At 46.6% G+C, this 22,393-nt stretch overlaps 1 protein-coding gene across 1 annotated transcript in view; it reads right to left on the bottom strand.

Moving 5' to 3' along the window:
• The window catches only part of LOC137537926 (uncharacterized), a 67,906-nt gene that overhangs the window by 15,848 nt on the left and 29,665 nt on the right, over nucleotides 1-22,393 (bottom strand). Inside the window, exon 4 of the mRNA XM_068259854.1 lies at nucleotides 21,485-21,761. Coding sequence (XP_068115955.1) covers nucleotides 21,485-21,761 — 277 coding nt within the window. The remainder of the gene's footprint in view (nucleotides 1-21,484; nucleotides 21,762-22,393) is intronic.

Genomic DNA, 22,393 nt, shown 5'->3' with positions numbered 1-22,393 from the left:
GCTGTGCATTGGTTTCAGTTCGTCCGCGGTGCAATGCAGCTATGTGGCCACATCGCACCACGTGATGGAAACGGGCCCTAACACTATGAATCAATTGCTGGCAGTTGAACGGACAATTCATGTCAGGGCCTGTTTCCAGTAGAGTAAGGGCCCGTTTCCACTAGAGCGAATCTGCATGCGTTTCCTGCATGCAGATTCGCTCAACCAATACAAGTGGATGGCGCCGTTTCCACTTGTCAGGAATTCTGTGCGGCTCGCTCTGCAGAAAAAATCTGCACAGCAGAGCCGTCAGAATTCGCACGCCGCACACCCGCACGCGAATCGTCGGTCATGTAACTAAATAGGAAAACCGCAAGCACTTGAGTCTTGCGGTTTTCCCGGCGTTTCCGCGCGCGATTTTGTGAAAAAACCCATGTCAATGCTTGCCGGCATTGACATGGTTAAAATCGCGTTGTTAAAATCGCGAACGATTCCGCGTGAAAATCCACATGAAAATGTCAACGAATCCGTAACCGTATGCGGATTCGTTGACGCGTTTTCCACGAGCAAATCGCGCCGCACAAGTGGAAACGTACCCTGAATCTGCATGCGTTTTCTGCATGCAGATTTGCATAACCAATATAAATCAATGGGCCTGTTTCCACTTGTCAGAAATTCTGTGCAGTGGACTGTGCAGAAAAAATCTGCACAGCAGAGCCATCAGAATTCACACACCGCAAATTAATTACAACACATGTAATTAATAGGAAAATCGCATGCGTTTTCATTATGCAAATTTTCCATGCGAGTTTGCGTACTTTTTCGCTTAAAATCAATGTAAAAGCACACAGGCACTGACATGGTTAAATTGGCATACTTACAAACATTTTTGCGTTAAAATTCACAAACGAATTCGTTTTTGCATTTTCCGTGACGGAATCACACTGCACTAGTGGAAACGGGCCCTCAGTGTTTCCTAATGTATCAGTTCATATTATATGCGTTTTAAATGGAAGCTTTTCACAATGCTCTGCTATAGAACTGGTAAGTTAAAATGCTAGCGTTTTTCAGCGTTCAGTGTGAAAGAAGCCTTAAAAAATCCAGTTAAGATAAGATTTACTGGATTACATATATTTGCCAGTTGTCCAGCTTTAATCAGTTTACCCTGAGTAAGCAATCAGAATCTGACTGCTTAGCACGTCCCACACCTTACATAATCAAGCTCTGAACTCCACATTGCTGTACAGATCAGAGTGTGGGGTGGGCAAGGTCCATAACTATCCAGAAATACCAGGAGGATGGAGACCTGGTTCCTCAGAAGATTCCCAATTATAATTCTGTAACATCCAAAACTAAATGCACTGAGCCATAAAACCCAATACCAAATCTTTGCGCCCTCCCATGCTTGTGAATAGGGTTGGTCGCTGATAACAATTCATCCTTCTGGACTTCCTCCACAGATGTGACACATGGAAGGAGAGCATGGAGTGGCCAGGACAGATAGCTATGCCTCTCTTACTTGATATGGTGAGAAGAATAAGAATACTCACTTGGGAGGAGTGTGTTTAAAGAGGAACTTTACTAATTACAACTTTATGAATAAAATGTCTTATGTTTTACAATATGAGAAGCTGCAGAACTGCGATTACTACAGCAGATTGAAAAAGCTGCAGGTAAAAATGAGGTCATAATTATGGGCGACTTCAACTTTCCAGACATTGACTGGAGTATTGAGGCTACCCATTCTGGTAAAAGCAGCAGATTTCTGGCAGCACTACAGGACAATTACTTGACTCAAATGGTAACTGAACCAACTAGGGGGAATGCGTTACTGGATCTGATCATTTCTAATAGACCAGATAATGTATCAAATGTGCAGGTTCAAGAACATTTGGGAAATAGTGATCACAACATGATAACGTTTGAGCTGGTGACTGATAGGCCACGGGGCAGCGGGACCACTAAAACTATGAACTTTAGAAAAGCAAAGTTCACTCAAATTAGGCAGGCACTAAGTTTGGTGAACTGGGATAATGTACTACAAGGGGAAGACACTGAAGGGAAATGGCAAGCTTTTAAACTTATACTCAATCAATACTGTAGTATGTATATCCCATATGGAAACAAAATGTCTAGGAATAAAAAAAGGCCTCTATGGATGAATAGAAAGGTTAAAGATAAAATGAAGAGGAAAAAGAATGCCTATAAGGTCTTAAAACAGGAGGGGACAGAGGCTGCAATAAGCAATTATAAGGAGTGCAATAAAAATTGTAAAAAAGAAATTAGGCAGGCAAAGATTGAAGCTGAAAAACAAATCGCTAAGGATATCAAATCTAACCCAAAAAAGTTTTACAAGTACATTAACTCTAAAAAAAGAAAGGTTGACTGTATAGGACTCCTAAAGGATGAGGATGGGAACTCAATGGTGGATGACCAAGGTAAGGCAGAGTTATTAAATGCTTTCTTTGCTTCTGTCTTCACAAAAGAAACAGCACTGTTGCAAACTACAGAGGCGGAAGAGTCTCAATCTTCTAACTGTAATATTAAATACTTAACGCAGGAAGAAGTGAAGGCAAGACTAAATAAATTAAAAATAGACAAGGCACCTGGCCCGGATGGCATGCATCCTCGGGTCCTAAGGGAATTAAGTTCAGTTATAGATAAACCCCTTTATCTTATCTTTTGTGACTCTCTTGCAACTGGCAGAGTCCCAGTGGATTGGCGTACAGCCCACGTTTTCCCATTATTTAAGAAGGGCAAAAAATCTGATCCAGGAAATTATAGACCTGTAAGTTTAACATCAGTTGTATGCAAACTATTTGAGGGGTTACTAAGAGATACTATACATGACTTCATAGTAGAAAATAATCTTATTTCTCAGCATCAACATGGGTTTACTAAAGACAGGTCCTGTTTGACTAACATGCTCAGCTTTTATGAGGTAGTGAATGCTAATATGGATATTGGGAATGCTGTAGATGTGATATACTTGGACTTTGCAAAGGCCTTCGACACTGTTCCCCACAAAAGTCTGGTGCAAAAGTTGAGGATGCAAGGACTGGGGAAGAGTCTGTGTTCATGGATAGGGAACTGGCTAATGGACAGAAAACAAAGAGTTGTGGTCAATGGATCATACTCAAAATGGGAGACTGTTAGCAGTGGGGTCCCACAGGGGTCTGTTCTGGGTCCAGTGCTCTTCAATTTATTTATTAATGACCTAGTAGATGCAGTAGTGAGCAATGTTGCTATTTTTGCAGATGATACAAAATTGTGCAGAATCATTAACTCTCAGGAAGATAGTGTCATATTGCAACAGGATCTGGATAGGATGGCTATATGGGCACATACATGGCAGATGAAATTCAATGTTGACAAATGTAAGGTCATGCATTTTGGACGTACTAATGGTCTAGCACCATACAAAATAAATGGGATACAGTTGGGGACATCAAACTTGGAGAAGGACTTAGGCCCGGTTCACATTAGCGGCTGCTATCCGGAATCGCCGTGCCGGAGCCGTGCCGGAGCCGGACCGCATGCGGACCGGACGAAACGGACGCACGGCATAGCAATGAAAGTCTATGCGACCGTTCACATGCGTCCGTTTCGTCCGGACCGGAGCCGGACCGGATCCGGACTCCGGCGTCCGTTCCAACATGCGCTATTTTTTGGTCCGGCTGGTCCGGCTGACGTATCCGGACCGGAGCCGGAATGTTGCATCCGGCCAATGGAAACCAATGAGAACCAGAGAGCGCACAACACACTGGCTATAAAAACCGGATGTTGTACCACACTTCCTATGCTGACTCTATGGTATGGTGGCCATTTTGGATGGGGACCACATGGCACCAGCGTTCACAGAGTGGAGCAGCAGTGACTTCATGCTGGAGCTCTTTGGCAGCAATATGGAGCAGGATCTGTCTGATAGCGAGGGGGTGAGGCCCTACACATCAGAAGACCTCATCCTACAGGTGCAGCAGGTACCAGCCCTGTGGGACAAGGGGGATGCGGACCACAGCAACATCAAAAAATGCAGAGGCCTGTGGAAAAAAATTGCCAAGCTGTATGTGGAGGACTTTGAGAACTTGAGCAAGAGACAGCAAGGCACAGAGGGTATGTTGACTAGAAGTTTTTTTGGGGGGGCTTGTGGTTTAAGCTTGTGATGTATTCAACTTTTGCTATGGATTTGTGTCACCCACGTGTTGCCCACCCACCCGTGGCCCACCCACCTGTTCCCCACCCACCTGTACCCCACCTGTGATGTATCCCACCCACCTGTGATGTATCACACCCACCTGTACCCCACCTGTGATGTATCCCACCTGTGATGTATCCCACCCACCAGTACCCCACCTGTGATGTATCCCACCCACCTCTACCCCACCTGTGATGTATCCCACCCACCTGTACCCCACCTGTGATGTATCCCACCTGTGATGTATCCCACCCACCTGTACCCCACCTGTGCTGTATCCCACCCACCTGTGATGTATCACACCCACCTGTACCCCACCTGTGATGTATCCCACCTGTGATGTATCCCACCCACCAGTACCCCACCTGTGATGTATCCCACCCACCTCTACCCCACCTGTGATGTATCCCACCCACCTGTACCCCACCTGTGATGTATCCCACCTGTGATGTATCCCACCCACCTGTACCCCACCTGTGCTGTATCCCACCCACCTGTGATGTATCACACCCACCTGTACCCCACCTGTGATGTATCCCACCTGTGATGTATCCCACCCACCAGTACCCCACCTGTGATGTATCCCACCCACCTCTACCCCACCTGTGATGTATCCCACCCACCTGTACCCCACCTGTGATGTATCCCACCTGTGATGTATCCCACCTGTGATGTATCCCACCTGTGATGTATCCCACCCACCTGTGATGTATCCCACCCACCTGTACCCCACCTGTGATGTATCCCACCCACCTCTACCCCACCTGTGATGTATCCCACCCACCTCTACCCCACCTGTGATGTATCCCACTCACCTCTACCCCACCTGTGATGTATCCCACCCACCTCTACCCCACCTGTGATGTATCCCACCCACCTCTACCCCACCTGTGATGTATCCCACCTGTGATGTATCCCACCCACCTGTACCCCACCTGTGATGTATCCCACCCACCTGTACCCCACCTGTGATGTATCCCACCCACCTCTACCCCACCTGTGATGTATCCCACCCACCTCTACCCCACCTGTGATGTATCCCACCCACCTCTACCCCACCTGTGATGTATCCCACCCACCTGTACCCCACCTGTGCTGTATCCCACCCACCTGTGCTGTATCCCACCCACCTGTGATGTATCCCACCCACCTGTGATGTATCCCACCCACCTGCGATGTACCCCACCTGTGCACATAAAACATACACAATGACCAATTATTATACATCAATTTATTGTAAAAAATTAATACATTTAAAATCACTCAAACTTGAAACTCCAAAATAAACACATTTCAACAAAACATATTAAAAACCAAACATTCACCCTCGTCCAGGTGGTGTGGTAAAATAAAGTCTCAGTTGGTCCCTGTTCCGCAGTGACACTACCCTTGGCCTGGTTGCATACCTCTGCAGGGGCATTAGTGGAAGCACATTCGGGGGTTCCGGAGTCTCTCTTTCCTCCTGCCGCACAAAGTTGTGGAGGATGCATGCTGCCTTCACCACGACAACTGCGTTGCCCGGTTTCAGCAGCATGGGCGTGTGGAACACCCTCCACTTTGACACCAGGATCCCAAATGTGCACTCCACCATTCTCCTTGCACGGCTCAACCGAGCATTGAAGTGTAGCTGGCTGGCATCAAGTCCCCTGTCTGGGTACGGACGCATTACATGGTCGGACAGGGCGAAGGCCTCGTCCCCCACAAACACATAGGGGTAGGCCGGTGCCCTTGTCCCAGGCCAGGGTCTGTCACGGGGGAGACGCAGTCTGCCTTCCTCCATCAGCCGGCAAAGGGTCGTACGCTGGAAAATTCCAGAGTCATTGGAACTACCGTACGACCCCACATCCACGTACACAAACTTGTAGTCCGCATCTGCCACTGCCATTAGAACAATGCTGAAGTATTTTTTATAGTTGAAATAATGGCTGCCACTCCCCACGGGTTTCTGAATCCGGATGTGTTTCCCATCCAGTGCGCCAACACAATTAGGAAACTTGCACTCGGTCCAGAAGCCCTGGGCGATCTCCTCCCATTTCGTGGTGTCCGGCACAGGCATGTATCTGGCCCTCAGTCGCGTCCAAAGGATCCTCGAAGTCCTCACGACGATGCCTGCCACCGTGCTCTTCCCAATATGAAATGTGACATGTAGCGATGTATATGTTTGTCCAGTTGCGATGTACCTACAAGAGAAATAATCGAAATCAATTTTTCATGTCGTTACAGGAGAAAGGTACAAGACAAGGTGGCGCAATATACGGGATGCATATGTGAAATGGCTACGGAAGAAAAAACTTGCCGAACGAAGTGGCAGTGGCGGGGGAAGGCGACAAAAAGACTACCAATTTGCCAAGCAATTGTCTTTCATCAATGCAAGCCTGGAACCTAGACTGTAAGTACCACTACTGTGGGCAGGAACTGAGAGCTCATTTACCATGACTTCGGCCATGTATTGCTATGGCCTCAATTCCCATGGCTAGCGAACTTTTCTCACAAGCTTTATCAAATGTTGGGTAGAAACGGGTGATAAAGTGATTGCTAGTGTTTGCTAGCTCTGTGAATTGACGCCACATGCTGTTTGGCACACCAATAAATATTTTTTTTATCTACAGGACTGAAGACAATTTGGAGCAAGAGGAACCGACCCAGGAGGCACGGTTCAGCAGTGAGGAGAGCTTGGTGGATGATGACGTCGCCGATGTAACCTATTGCCCCGAGGCGAGGAGTAGGAGGAGGGAGTCCTTAATCACAACTCCGTCCTTTGATGATGACTTGGCAGAAGAGAGCTTGGATGTTGAGGTTGCAGGACCGAGTGTGGAAGAAGCTGAACCTCCACAATCGACCGCTATGGAAGCTCCAGGGGAACAAGAACAAAGTGAGGAGCACCGAGAGACTGCAGCACAACCAGCGCGCAGGGCAACCCCGACACAGGCCAGAGGACGGGAAGATGCTGCCACACCACCAGTGAGGACCACCACACCAGTGAGGCGTCGAGGTACCCTCCCCCCAACAAGGAGAGAGACAGAGTCCGAGATGTCCGGGGCTGTCTCCGGACTTCTCGGGATTCTTCAGAGCCACCAAACTCTCATAACCCGGCAGTTGCAAGATGAGGACAGGGGCCATATCATGGAGCAGTACAAGTCCCACATCACTACACTGCAATGTGAGCTCGACGCTGTACATGGGCACTACAGGGACGAGCTTAAAATGATGCATGAGATGCACAGAGGAGAAATCGACCAACTGCGTGCGCAGCATCATCAGTCGGTGGGCCAGCTGCAGAACATGATGCAGCAAATGCATCAACAAAGCAAGGAACTACTGAAATTGCAGGCACACCCGTGTTTTCACACTGTGATGTCTCTAATACCATATCTTGAAAAGGTGCCTTCACAAAACCTGATGGCGTGCCATTCCAATTTGCTGGAGGTGATTAAACAGCACATGGACACGCCATTATTGCAACCACCAATTTTTAGACCCCCACAACCAACAGCGGTGCCCACCTGGCAATCATCACAGATGTACACCGGCTACAGAGGCAGTCAATATGGGCCACCGCTGTCAGGGTCCAGCTCATCCACGACCAGCACCCAAGAGAGTCCAGATTTCCAGGCAGCAACTCCCACCTTTTCTAGTAGTGGTGCCGATACAATTTGAAAAAAAGTCAAATTGTTCCTGGACATGCTCCTCTGAATACCTCCGATCCTCGGAGGAAGGATACCATCACAGGGCTTTTTAACTTTTGGTTTTGCTGGACTTGAACTTTAGGGCCTGGTGTCCCCGAAAGACACTACCTGGGTCACAACCTTGTGCCTGTTGCACTGCACCTGTAGTCCTGCACCTGTGCCTTTGATTCCTCTTGTTCCTTACTTTGTTGATCCTAATCACTTGCACAAGACCCTTGGAGCCATGGGTGAAGGACACCTTCACTGGTCGGTGAGAGGCCTAGCCTTTTCACTGACCTGTGTCCTTCATCCATGGCTCAGAGGGTCCTGTGCCAGTCGTTAGGTTTTAGAAGCACTAATAATTTAGGGCCTGGTGTCCCCGAAAGACACTACCTGGGTCACAACCTTGTGCCTGTTGCACTGCACCTGTAGTCCTGCACCTGTGCCTTTGATTCCTCTTGTTCCTTACTTTGTTGATCCTAATCACTTGCACAAGACCCTTGGAGCCATGGGTGAAGGACACCTTCACTGGTCGGTGAGAGGCCTAGCCTTTTCACTGACCTGTGTCCTTCATCCATGGCTCAGAGGGTCATGTGCCAGTGGTTAGGTTTTAGAAGCACTAATAATTTAGGGCCTGGTGTCCCCGAAAGACACTACCTGGGTCACAACCTTGTGCCTGTTGCACTGCACCTGTAGTCCTGCTCCTCTGCCATCGGTTCCTCTTGCTCCTCACTTTGTTCTTGTTCCTAACCACTTGCACAAGACCCTTGGAGCCATGGATGAAGGACACCTTGACTGGTCGGTGAGAGGCCTAGCCTTTTCACTGACCTGTGTCCTTCATCCATGGCTCAGAGGGTCATGTGCCAGTGGTTAGGTTTTTGAAGCACTTCAATTTTAGGGCCTGGTGTCCCCGAAAGACACTACCTGGGTCACAACCTTGTGCCTGTTGCACTGCACCTGTAGTCATGCACCTCTGCCATCGGTTCCTCTTGCTCCTCACTTTGTTCTTGTTCCTAACCACTTGCACAAGACCCTTAGAGCCATGGATGAAGGACACCTTGACTGGTCGGTGAGAGGCCTAGCCTTTTCACTGACCTGTGTCCTTCATCCATGGCTCAGAGGGTCATGTGCCAGTGGTTAGGTTTTTGAAGCACTTCAATTTTAGGGCCTGGTGTCCCCGAAAGACACTACCTGGGTCACAACCTTGTGCCTGTTGCACTGCACCTGTAGTCATGCACCTCTGCCATCGGTTCCTCTTGCTCCTCACTTTGTTCTTGTTCCTAACCACTTGCACAAGACCCTTGGAGCCATGGATGAAGGACACCTTGACTGGTCGGTGAGAGGCCTAGCCTTTTCACTGACCTGTGTCCTTCATCCATGGCTCAGAGGGTCATGTGCCAGTGGTTAGGTTTTTGAAGCACTTCAATTTTAGGGCCTGGTGTCCCCGAAAGACACTACCTGGGTCACAACCTTGTGCCTGTTGCACTGCACCTGTAGTCATGCACCTCTGCCATCGGTTCCTCTTGCTCCTCACTTTGTTCTTGTTCCTAACCACTTGCACAAGACCCTTGGAGCCATGGATGAAGGACACCTTGACTGGTCGGTGAGAGGCCTAGCCTTTTCACTGACCTGTGTCCTTCATCCATGGCTCAGAGGGTCATGTGCCAGTGGTTAGGTTTTTGAAGCACTTCAATTTTAGGGCCTGGTGTCCCCGAAAGACACTTGGGCAGCTATGCCCTACAACTCTTCCAGCACAAAGTTGGTGGTTGGTGTTCCTTAAAACTGACCGGGCTATACCATAGATATGTTATTTTTTTGTCTTCCATGTTGGAAGAATGTTTCCATGTTGGAAAGTGGTTGTTTTTGCAATAAAAAAATTTGTTTTTACATACCTCAGTGTGATGAGTAGTTGTTCTTGTGGTGTGACTGCTCTCCTGAACGTGGTATCCTTCTTCCTAAGGTCATCCTTCACCATCTCCAAAAGGGTATCAAACCTGTCAGGAGATGTAAAGGAAGAAGCTGTAAAGTATGTTGTGGGACAAGGTGTTGGGTGGAGGATGGGGGAGGTGTGTTTACAGAGGTTTGGGAGTGTTGTGGAGGGTGGGGGTGTAGTGTATAGCTAGGTATACAGGGGTGTGGGGGTCAGGGTGGTGTGTTTAGCTAGGTATACAGGGATGAGGTGTTGTGGGGGTGAGGGTGGGGTGTTTAGGAATGGTGGGGGTTGGTGTATTTAGGCCTATATACTTACAGGGGAATAGACATCCGAGTGTAGCTGTAGAACTTCTGTGGGTGTCGTCTGAGGTCCCGGTAGAGGGCCTGGAACTCTCCCTTCCTCTGCCTCCTGGCTAGTAGAGGGTGCACCCACCATCTCCTGCGAGGAGCACGCCTTCTCCCCACATAGTAGTAGGTAAACAACAGGAAGGAGAGAATTCCCAGGTAATAAGCGTAAAAAATGACTGGATCCATGGTCCCAACTGCTGTCTCTGTATCCAAGGATGGTCTCCACACGTCCAGCTGTCTCCAACAATGACCCCAGAGCTTCTGCTGACCTCCCAGAACCCCAGGTATTTATACAGGTTGTTATCTCTTTAAGAATCCGGATCCGGACCGCAACCGTGTTCATACCGCACGGAAACCGTATGCAACCGGACCGGATCCGGACCGGATCCGGACAGGAACCGTACGGTTCAGGTCCGATCCGGCTCCGGTGCGGTCCGGACATCCGGTGCGGTTTTTGCAAAACCGCAAGTGTGAACGGGGCCTTAGGAGTACTCATTGACAACAAGTTAAATAATCGTACTCAATGCCAAGCAGCTGCAGCTAAAGCTAACAAAATTTTGGGATGCATTAAAAGGGAAATAAAAACTCGAGATGCTAGCATAATATTGCCCATGTTTAACTCTCTAGTAAGGCCACATCTGGAATATGGAATTCAGTTCTGGGCACCACATTACAAAAAAGATATTGCAGTTTTAGAGCAGGTGCAGAGACGAGCAACAAAATTGATGCGTGGGATGGAAGGTCTCACTTATCGAGAAATGTTAGATAAACTGGGTTTATTTAGTCTAGAGAAAAGACGCCTTAGAGGGGATCTAATTAACATGTATAAATACATCAGAGGGCAATATAATACCTTGGCGGATGAGCTTTTTGTCCCTAGGCCTTCTCAAAGGACTAGAGGACATGATCTGCGCATGGAGGAAAAATGTTTTAGCCATTTATTTAGGAAAGGGTTCTTTACAGTAAGAGTGATTAAGATGTGGAATGCATTGCCACAGGAAGTCGTTATGGCAAACTCTATACCTGCATTTAAAGGGGGCTTAGATGCTTTCCTTGCGTTGAAAGACATCCATGGCTACAATTACTAGGTAATGCCTAATGATGTTGATCCAGGGATTTTATCTGATTGCCATCTGGAGTCGGGAAGGAATTTTTCCCTTTAGGGGCTAATTGGACCATGCCTTGTAAGGGTTTTTTCGCCTTCCTCTGGATCAACAGGGATATGTGAGGGAGCAGGCTGGTGTTGTACTTTATACTGGTTGAACTCGATGGACGTATGTCTTTTTTCAACCAAAATAACTATGTAACTATGTAACTATGTATGTAACTATGACTATAGAAACCATTTAGTCAGTGTTTGCCCATTGTAAAATCTTTCCTCTCCCCGATCTGCATTTTGAAACTTCACTGGTTGGTAATGTTTTTACTGCTGGCAAGGTGCACAAGTGTGGAATGTTTGTTTGAGTGTTCTAAAGGGAGCAGAAACATCTGGAGCTTAATTCAATGCACTTTTTCTCCTAAGTTTTAGTGAGTGGCTTTTGCGAAGGCACAGCTGTACCGGCGTAAGCTCTTGTTGAATATGTTCATAGGGTCCGCGCACTGCAGCGGAGGGGGCCAGGAGTATGAGAAAGCCTCTGCAGGATCCAGAGGCAGCCCTCTTCTTAGGTTAGTATCTATTAGGTGTGCGTACATCAAAAAAGGGCGTCGGGAAAAAAGGGCGCGTGGTGTAAACGATAAGCAGTATTATCGTTTATAAAAATATTGTGTAGAATTTCGTTTACAAATAGTGTTTTAACAATTTATAAATCATTAAATAATGTGTATGAAATCGGCAATTCTTAAAAACGTTAATCTTCCCTTTTTCTAAACTGAAACTTATAATTACGTTTGTTAAAAAAACAGTAATATTAGTTTAAACATTATAATTATATATTGTTATGAATAATCTTGATTTATCGTTTATTATTATAATAAAATGTGAAAATATTGTTTATAACAATATTAATATAAGTACATTCATAATAACTGTTGATTAGTATTATTAAAGTTGTACTAAAACTATACCTAACCCTACTCTCACACAGAACCCTCCCTGTACCTATCCCTAACCCCTAGACCCCCTGGTGGTGCCTAAACCTAAGACCCCCCTGGTGGTGCCTAAACCTAAGACCCCCCCTGGTGGTGCCTAAACCTAAAACCCCCCTGGTGGTGCCTAAAACTAACCACCCCAAAGCCCTCCCTGTACCTATCCCTAACCCCTAGACCCCCCTGGTGGTGCCTAAAACTAACCACACCAAAGCCCTCCCTGCACCTATCCCTAACCCCTAGACCCCTTGGTGGTGCCTAAACTTAAGACCCCCCTGGTGGTGCCTAAACCTAAGACCCCCCCTGGGGGTGCCTAAACCTAAGACCCCCCTGGTGGTGCCTAAACCTAAGACCCCCTGGTGGTGCCTAAACCTAAGACCCCCCTGGGGGTGCCTAAACCTAAGACCCCCCTGGTGGTGCCTAAACCTAAGACCCCCCCTGGTGGTGCCTAAACCTAAGACCCCCCCTGGTGGTGCCTAAACCTAAGACCCCCCTGGTGGTGCCTAAAACTAAGACCCCCCTGGTGGTGCCTAAAACTAACCACCCCAAAGCCCTCCCTGTACCTATCCCTAACCCCTAGATCCCTTGGTGGTGCCTAGATTTAAGACCCCCCTGGTGGTGCCTAAACCTAAGACCCCCCTGGGGATGCCTAAACCTAAGACCCCCCCTGGGGATGCCTAAACCTAAGACCCCCCTGGTGGTGCCTAAACCTAAGACCCCCCTGGTGGTGCCTAAACCTAAGACCCCCCTGGGGGTGCCTAAACCTAATACCCCCCTGGGGGTGCCTAAACCTAAGACCCCCCTGGGGGTGCCTAAACCTAAGACCCCCCTGGGGGTGCCTAAACCTAAGACCCCCCTGGGGGTGCCTAAACCTAATACCCCCCTGGTGGTGCCTAAACCTAATACCCCCCTGGTGGTGCCTAAACCTAAGACCCCCCTGGGGGTGCCTAAACCTAAGACCCCCCTGGGGGTGCCTAAACCTAAGACTCCCCTGGTGGTGCCTAAACCTAAGACCCCCCTGGTGATGCCTAAACCTAAGACCCCCTATGGATAATAATGTTTTACAAACATTAATAAATAAAACATTTAAATAAAAAAATTTAAATCATTTTTTTGGGTGGATAATAATGTTTTAGAAATCTTTTACAAATAATGATTGTAAAAAATATTGCAATTTACGTTAGGTACTGATCGCTTTATTTTGTGAATAATAATGTTTTACAAACAGTAAGGGTTAAAATGTTAAATAATGTTTTAATTAAATAGGATAAATATGTTTAGTATTTTTATAAACGTTATTCGTCACAGGCTCATTCTGTAAACGTAAATCACCACAAGCACAGTTATAAAACATTAAAAATCTCCGGGCGCCGTTTGTAAAACGTTAATAATCTCCGGAGCCCTTTTTTCCCTGTTCGGCGCCCATTAAATTATATTTATAATGGGAGTGAATGGGGAGCCCTTTTTGTCCACTTGTCTCATGCGCAGTGGCGTAGCTAAAGAGCTGTGGGCCCCGGTGCAAGTTTTACATGGGGCCCCCCCAAGCACTCTATACATAACAATTGATACGGCGCACCAAAACCTGCCAAGGACAACCAGTGGCGTAGCTACGGTGCTGTGGGCCCCGATGCAAGTTTTACAATGGGGCCCCCCTAGCACTCTATACACAACAATTGATACGGCGCACCAAAACCTGCCAATGGCAACTACAGTGTCAGAGGTGCAAGAAGGAGATGGGCAACAGTTTGTTAATGATTTGCACTATTTAAAGTATCTATAGAAGTGATTATTACCAGCACAGGACCAATAGAGAGCTAATACTGCAGTTGAGGGAGGGCCCTTCGGGGCCCCTCTGGCCCAAGGGCCCCGATGCGGTCGCTACCTCTGCACCCCCTATTGCTACGCCCCTGAGGACAACCCCAGTGTCAGAGGTGCAAGAAGGGGATGGGGAACAGTGTGTTAAGGCTTACTACTATTCAAAGCATCTATAGAAGTGATTATTACCAGCACAGGACCAATAGAGAGCTAATACTGTGATAGAGGGTGGACCCTTCGGGGCCCCTCTGGCCCAAGGGCCCCGATGCGGTCGATACCTCTGCACCCCCTATTGCTACGCCCCTGCTCATGCGCCCAAATCTCCTGCTTCCATTAGGTGTACCCAAGGCAGTATTAAAAAAATGAATATAGATGATATAGACCTATAGAATATAAGTGTTTACAGTATATTACAGTATTCTCCCGGGCTACTCCGCAGTCAGCTCCAGAGTTCCCCGATTGTGCTCCACTTCCTTATGCACCCCCCCCCCCCCATTGCTGCACATGTGCAGTTCACCAAGACTAACTGCGCAGACGCAGAATGCTCCCGGCCACAGAAAGGCAATCAGGCAGCATGTGTTCAGGACTGCAAATGTACAGTGGAACACGATTGGGGAAATCACTAGAGCTGACTGCAGGGAAACCTCAAAAGAGCCCATGGCCTATGGGGGAGGGGGGTAGAGGGCCGGAGAAAGCCACAGGTATGTATAAATGCTTGTCTTTATTCTATCTCAGGTACACTGTAAGCTTTGTTCACAAGCAAGGTGAAACTTGGCCAAGGCACCAAATAATGACCAACTCTGCTGAGAATGTAGCGTGTGTACAGCCCCCCCTCCGCCCCCATGCCTTGGACAGCAAGTAGCCCAGTAAATCGCTTTGGCCAAGACCATTGTTCTCCTCACTCATCCCACCCACCACACTATATCCCTCCCATGCATCTAAATCAGCCCTCTGCCCCGGACAGCAACAGCACACATCTGTACAGCCTCAGCAGTGCACTGTCGTCTGAGGGATCGGATCTCGCTCCCCGCCAGGCAACATGCTTCATACACATGTACAAGGCCATATACATGTATAAGGCTTTATGCAGTGAGCTTTACTGCTCGAATTATAGAGAGAATAACAATAAAAAAGTGCAATGCAGTGTCCATGTTAATGTGCCCTTCTTCATATGCACATTGTGCTAGGATCTGTTTAGCAAGGATACAAGTCAGCAGAGAACATTTGGTTTTGTATTTCTAAGAATTCATACAATTTCCTAATTTCTACACCAGCTTCAAATGCACAAATACACAAAGTACTGTAACAAATAATAACTGGCTCTGAACAGGTCACAGATATACTCGACAAAATGAATATACAAAGAAATCATGACACTTTAGTAAATAAAATATATTTATAAAAATAATAATTTTATTGATTGTGTACAGCTGTTGGGAAAAAAGTAAAACACTTTATAACATATAGATTTAGAAAGCAGTCTTATAGTTAATTAAAAGCTACAGCAATTTGCAAAGTATTAATATACTCATTACAAACAAGGACAGTTGTTCTCCCCAGGTAGTTCCTAAGGCAAAAGACAGGTGCTGAGAGATGAGGTCAGTTTACATGCAAACAGTCAAATACATAGTCACTGCAGCCTGAAACACAAACAGCAATAACAGCAGCTAACAGCTGTCAAAATGGAAAATATTAGTTTCCAAAAATAACTGTAGTTTTCCACTCATCCAGTTGGGCTTACCCTCCACAGCTCCCTTTTCCTTTGGTCTAGCCCATGGGTAGAGAACCTATGGCTCGGGAGCCGGATGTGGCTCTTTTGATGGCTGCATCTGGCTCACATACAAATTAGTAGGGGTTTCAATTCAGTAAGCCTCCTTTTTTGTGGGGTTGTAGTATCACGTGTTTAAAGAGACTCTGAAGCGAGAATAAATCTCGCTTCAGAGCTCATAGTTAGGAGGGGCATGTGTGCCCCTGCTAAAACGCCGCTATCGCGCGGCTAAACGGGGGTCCCTTCACCCCCAAACCCGCCCCCGCAAAACTTGGTCGTCAACTTGGTCGTAGATTTTCTCTTCCTGGAGGCAGGGCTAACCGCCGCAGCCCTGCCTCCCGCGCGTCTATCAGATGCGCATCGCCGCCTCTCCCCCGCCACTCTCAGTGAAGGAAGACAGAGAGGGGCGGGGGAGAGGCGGAGGTACGCGTCTGATAGACGCGCGGGAGGCAGGGCTGCGGCGGTTAGCCCTGCCCCAATGCAGAAGTGCTCCCCGGCTGTACGGAGGGGATTTGGGGGATCAGGTACCCCCGTTAAGCCGCGGGATAGCGGCGGTTTAGCAGGGGCACACATGCCCCTGCTATTTATGAGGTCTGAAGCGAGATTTATTCTCGCTTCAGACTCTCTATAAGCGCTGCTCTGCACCTGCACTGGGAGAAAGAATGAAAGAAGGTAACAGACCGAAGCAGTATTACACTATGCAAAGTATTGTTTTATAGGCTGAACTGGAACTATTGGGAAAGGGCAGTGGATTTACACACAGACTGTTGCAGTTTTATTATATATGAAAGTCACAATCAGATTTAGCACTGTAATAACAGAGCAGGAGATTCGGGCGCAGCCGGCGCCACCATAGACCGTAATAGGAATTACAGCTATAGCAGCACACAGTGAGTAATTTCGGCGCCATCAGAAGACGGAGCTGAAGTTACTTTTAAAAAACACTGTAATTCGTCTGCCAGCGATAGCTGGAAGCCAAACTACATAATTCCCCACCATCCACGTCGACCTGGAGGGGGAACAGTAGTCAACGCCACTGGGACTTATGCAGGAGCAGGATAAGCCATATATATTGGCTGGATCCTGCGCCCAAGTCTCCCGGCGGCGTTTTCATACATACGCCAATCAGATATGTATATCCGATTAATTTTTTTTTTACAGTGACTGCATTATCGCAGCAGCACAAATAGCAGCACAACTCTGAGTCAAGGAACCCAAAAATTGCTCTAACTCCACAGCCCTGATCAACACACACAATAGCGGTTTCTGGTGCCACTCAATTAGCAACCTGGTGAGTCGCCAAAACAGTATCATGGGAAAGCTGTACAGAAGGTGGATTTTTTCCCCCCAAAAGGTTCATATGTAGTCTAAAGCTCATGTAAAGGCAAAATCTAAAAACTGATAGCAGGGTTAGTGCAATGAGTACAGTACTGATCTGCCTGTTTTACAACGGAAAACAATGATTTTCTATAATGTCGTGGTGCGCCGCCTGCCCCTGACTACCACCTGCCTCTAACTGAGGAGCGCTGACCGTGGCTCATTTCTAACAGCCAAGCCAGTCAAAGCTCAGAGATGTTGATATTAAAAAAATTGTGGCATGTGCACCATCTAATGTTAAGCTAGGTATACAAGTATGATAACATTTGGCTGAGATGGCCGTTTAGACCAAGAGTCTAGCATATGTACAGGTGTCGCCATGACGTCGCGTAAAGATCCAGAATGCCCGATCTTTAGTGCCAGTAACACCAGAGCGCATTGTTCCCCTCCACACCCCACCTACATAGTCTGCCATGCCATTGTCACTCCTCCACATAACCAGACCTGTCTCTCAGCTGTAAGCCAGGGAATACGTCTGTACACTGCAGTGTCTGCACACCACAGCGTCCCCAAAGGGATGGGGCTCAATCCCGAAGGGCGACACCCCTTGAGTGTGTGCAAACAAGCTTTAAGCTAGGAATACACCATGCAATTTCCTGACAGATAGATGGGTGGATAGATCATTTCTGGCACATCCAATCTAATTTTGATCATTTTTCTGATCGATTTTCTGTTCACTTCTATACAAATTGATCGTAAATCAGATCGGACATGTCGGAAATTATCTATCAACTCATCTATCTAGGGGAAAATTGCATGGTGTATTCCCAGCATTAGTCTATGGAGAGCATCTGGCAGCAGGAACAGAGCTGTGATCTGAGCTCCATAGTTACAGGCTGGTAATAGGGAGGGGAGCAGGTAGAATACTACTACACTATGCAAAGTCATAGTAGTCCTCTAGTACAGTTCCATGCTGCGTCAGGACATTAAAGCTAGGCATAAACTGAACAAAATGGTTAAATAGCATAGATGCAAAACATCAACTCATACAAAGATAAAAATCTCCAAACTTAAAGAAAAAAATATTAAAAACTAGACACTTGTGAAATACTGTCCAGCCAGGGAGATGATTTGTCTTTTTTCAACCCAGACAATTATGTAGCTATATACTGATCACAGTATGCCCTTTCTTTTTTATGAGAAATACCAAGGACCCACAGCTACATCCTGAATCAGAAGTGTTTAAAGTGAATGGGAACCTTCATTTAATAAAAAGAAAAGCCAGATACTTACCAATGGAGAGGGAAGGCTCTGGGTCTTTCCCTTCCATCTCCCGATGCAGCGCTGTCACCGGGAGCAGCATTAGACTAATCTAGTCAAATACTGATCACTCCACTGCCAAAGGAGGCTTGGGAATTTGTCGGGAGCACAAGTGCTCCAGAAGACAGGCGGCTCCATACTGCGCACGCGCGAGCACCCTCTCTCAGGCACTTGTGCGTGCGCAGTATGGAGCCGCCTTTCTTTGGGAGGACTCTGCTCCCGAAGTCCCCCACGACAGGGGATTCAAACACAGGAGCCACGACACCCAATGACTTTCATGAAGCATAGCAGATATTCACTTATAATTTATCCTTCCCTCCATTGTCACTTCAAAAGTGCAGTGAAATTTGGCTATTGAAATAGTGTAATGTAATTCAGTATAGACTGCTGCTGTCACCCACATGATCACTCCTTCCATTGGATGGCTCATGCTGTCACCTCTGCCAGAGAAGACAGCATGAGTCAATAGAAGAGGAGGAGCAGGGATCATCAGGGAGCAGGCTGAGTTGAGCTTCACAGTTTTACTGCAATTTATGATTTGGCTTTAGTAAGAGAGAAACAAATCTATTCAAGGTGAGAAACAGCATATGCATTGCTTTCAATCACTTAACTTGGAATTCATAAACATGGATACAGAGTAAGTTGAAAAATGTATTTTCCAGCAGAAGGGCTGTCATCACTTGGTGTGTCCTTCCTGTCCAGTGGAATATCTACATCTTCTACTCATTTACACACAGGCAGTATGGGCAGCTTTGTAATCCAAGAGGAAGATGGGACATTACAAAAAAAAACAAAAACAGGCAAATTGTAACATGAAAAACAGATCCTGGCCTTCCTCCAGACCACTGCCTGGGACCCTCTGGAAGTTTACTTCCATGCTCCTCTTCAGGCAGGGTTGCCTGAAGAGGAGCATGCTGCACCTGCTAGAGTATGGCTGTGCCTGTGTGAGAAGCAGCTCCAGCTTACTGCACAGGCACCGCCATACTCGCACAGGTGCAGCACTGCCTAGCTCATACATGGCAGGGGGCACAGCCATGACAACATATTCGATAAGCTGATATCTTCCATGGATCCATGCTCAGCAACAGTGGGGGCCAAGAGGACACGGGAAGCATCTGTTTTTTTGGGTCACAATCCGCCTTGGGTTCACTTTATGCCAGCTGGAATTAATAACGACCTATGTGACAGAGACGCTGCCTCCACCTTCCTCTGTGATCACACAACTTCTTCTGATGGGCAGAAAACAGCACAGGGCATAAACACTGCTTTGGCTTCAGACTGGCAAAGCACTGAAATGTTCTACCTTCATTTACATCTTTATGCACTTCCCTATTGCTGGCTTATAACAAGCAACCACTTACCCAGCAACGACACAGGTTGTTGTCCACAAGTATCGCTTTCACACTACTGCTTAGACTTCGTGGCCTGTACAGGAGCAGAAGGATTCCTCATCTCGAAACTGATCCCATCTCCAGGCAATCTCGATTGTACCCAAGGAAACAACCAAACTAGATACCATCTCTCTCCTAAAAAGTTTACAGCGTTCCTCTTCCAGCCTGATCATAGTCCCTTGCATGGCCACCAAACCACTCTTTTGTGGTAGATCCACTTGCACCCACTGTGCAAGTTTGCTTGTTATTTGTATGTACGCTTATGCTTTTAACTACATGAAGCCAACAATAAATACAGCATTTTAGCAGTGCCGGTCTTCCTTGCTTTTTTGCCTCCTCTGCCACTCTGCATATACTTTCTACCAGAGCACACTTAGCTGGAAACAGGGCACCTAGAAGGCTACCAGAGCACGCTTGCTATACCATAGTGCCAACCTGCTTTTTTCTGTTTACTGATTGCTACTAGAAGGGTCGCAGCTAAAGGTGGCCACTAATGATCCAATATTTTTCATCCAATCTTACCAATTCTATGTAGTATAGGGTAAATTGAGTGAATATACTGAATGGATACTTCAGGCAGTTACCTTATATTACATAGAAGTGGTAAGATTGGATGAAAAAGGTTGGATCATTAGTGGCCACCATAAGACTACTCACCCTCCTTTTTGTAGTGGGCCCCAGGATTAGGTAGAAGAGAGTGCGGGAGATACACCGGGTGGGGGTGAAGGGAGGGGGGGCAAGTACCTAAAAATGTTACTTTAAAAGGACAACTGAAGTGAGAAGAATATGCTTTATTTCTTTAATAAACAATACACTGGTATCGTATAAAAAGAAATACATATGGCACCCTCCATATTCTTCTCACTGGCAGCCCTGCTGATCTATTTGCAGTCGTTTCTGAATCACACCAGAAACAAGCATGCAGCTAATTTTGTCAGATCTGACAATAATGTCAGAAACACCTGATCTGATGCATGCTTGTTTAGGGGCAATGGCTAAAAGTATTAGAGGCAGAGGATTATCGGGATAACCAGGCCACTGGTATTGCTTAAAATTAAATAAATATGGCTTCCTCCATACCCCTTCCGCTTCAGTTGTCCTTTAAGTGGAAATCTAGTGCAATTTAAACTTTACTCTTTCAGGAGAGGGAAATCTCAATTACTCCAGGGCTACAGAGCTGGGGATGGGCTACACAGATGGAGGCGGGGCTGTTGAGGAGGTAACCCAGCCTCCAGAATAAAAGGCCATGGCTTTTTTTTTGTAATGAGGACAGGGCCTTCCTCTTACTGTGTATGGCGCAGCATGGGTGAAGCGGGTGAGAAAATACAATTGTGGCTAGCGTAATTCATTGTCCCTGACGCTAACTTTAATTTACACTGGACTTCGGGCTTTAACTTCCCACTTCAAGTTCACTTTAAATTACAGCATTTAATAGAGGAATCTAAAGCTGGGTACTCACAATGCAATTTCCCACCCGATCGACGGGTGATCGGACAGGAAGTTGCATTGCGTGTAGATGTTCAAAGTGCACCCGATCGATAAAGCAAACGATTTTCCAATTATAACTCCGCAAAATCGATCACTTTATTGATCGGACATGTCGGAAATAATCACGGGAATCGGGCGGGAAATTGCATCCTATGTACTAGGCATAACACTTGCTTATTACCTGTCAGTAGCATCATCCAAGGCATAAAAAGGAGGAAGAAGCTGTGAAAACTGTTCCCTTCGTTGAGCAGGTTTATGAAGATCTCAGCATTAAGAATGGTGGTGAGAAGCAGGGCTATCCATCCATGGAACAGAGAGCAGATGAAGTATCTGTAATTTGTGAACCCAACACACTTGCCAAGCAACGTACAGTGGTGATCACGTCGGAGGACGCACACATTACAGCTGTGACAGTGGTTGCATGAGGAGGAACGTGCGCCTGGCAGGTAAAGCAATATCTAAAAGAGAAAATGGGAAATCACCACTAGATATAAACAGATCCTCATCAATCCTGTGTATCCAGCGCAAGATCAATGGTTCATTAAAGTGAAACTAAACTTTTGTTGGGAGAAAAACAATTTGCTTTTTGTTTTAGTTCTACACATTGTAGGGATTTATGACAATTATCATCTCAGCTCCCATTCCTTGTGTTATTTCGTACATATTAAAAAAAAAAAAAAAAAAAAAAAAAAAAAAGACTTCCAAAATATGGACATGGGAAATCCTGCTGCCAATCTGTGGATAAGTACTGGTGTTGAAAAAGATCAACAAGGGCTCCTGCTCTGTTCACCATTTATTTTGCAAGAGTGAGTAGCCCATACTCCAGTGTCCATTTTAGCTTTTAGTTTTAGAATACTGATTAAATATGTTTATTATTTAGTATAGTGCCAACATCTTCCACAGCGCAGTACAGAGTATATTGTCTGTACAGAGTATATTGTCGCATCACAATCTAATACGTGTGTGTATGTGTAGTGTATGTATCATAGTCTAGGGCCAATTTAAGGGGGAAGCCAGTAAGTTTTTGAGATGTGGGAGTAAACCAGAGTACCCGGAAGAAACCCACGCAGACACAGCGAGAACATAGAAA

Source organism: Hyperolius riggenbachi, chromosome 11 (assembly GCF_040937935.1).
Source record: "Hyperolius riggenbachi isolate aHypRig1 chromosome 11, aHypRig1.pri, whole genome shotgun sequence".
In the NCBI taxonomy this organism is placed as follows: Eukaryota; Metazoa; Chordata; class Amphibia; order Anura; family Hyperoliidae; genus Hyperolius; species Hyperolius riggenbachi.
Note: the sequence above shows the minus strand (reverse complement) of the source record. Positions and strands in the feature narration are given on the sequence as shown.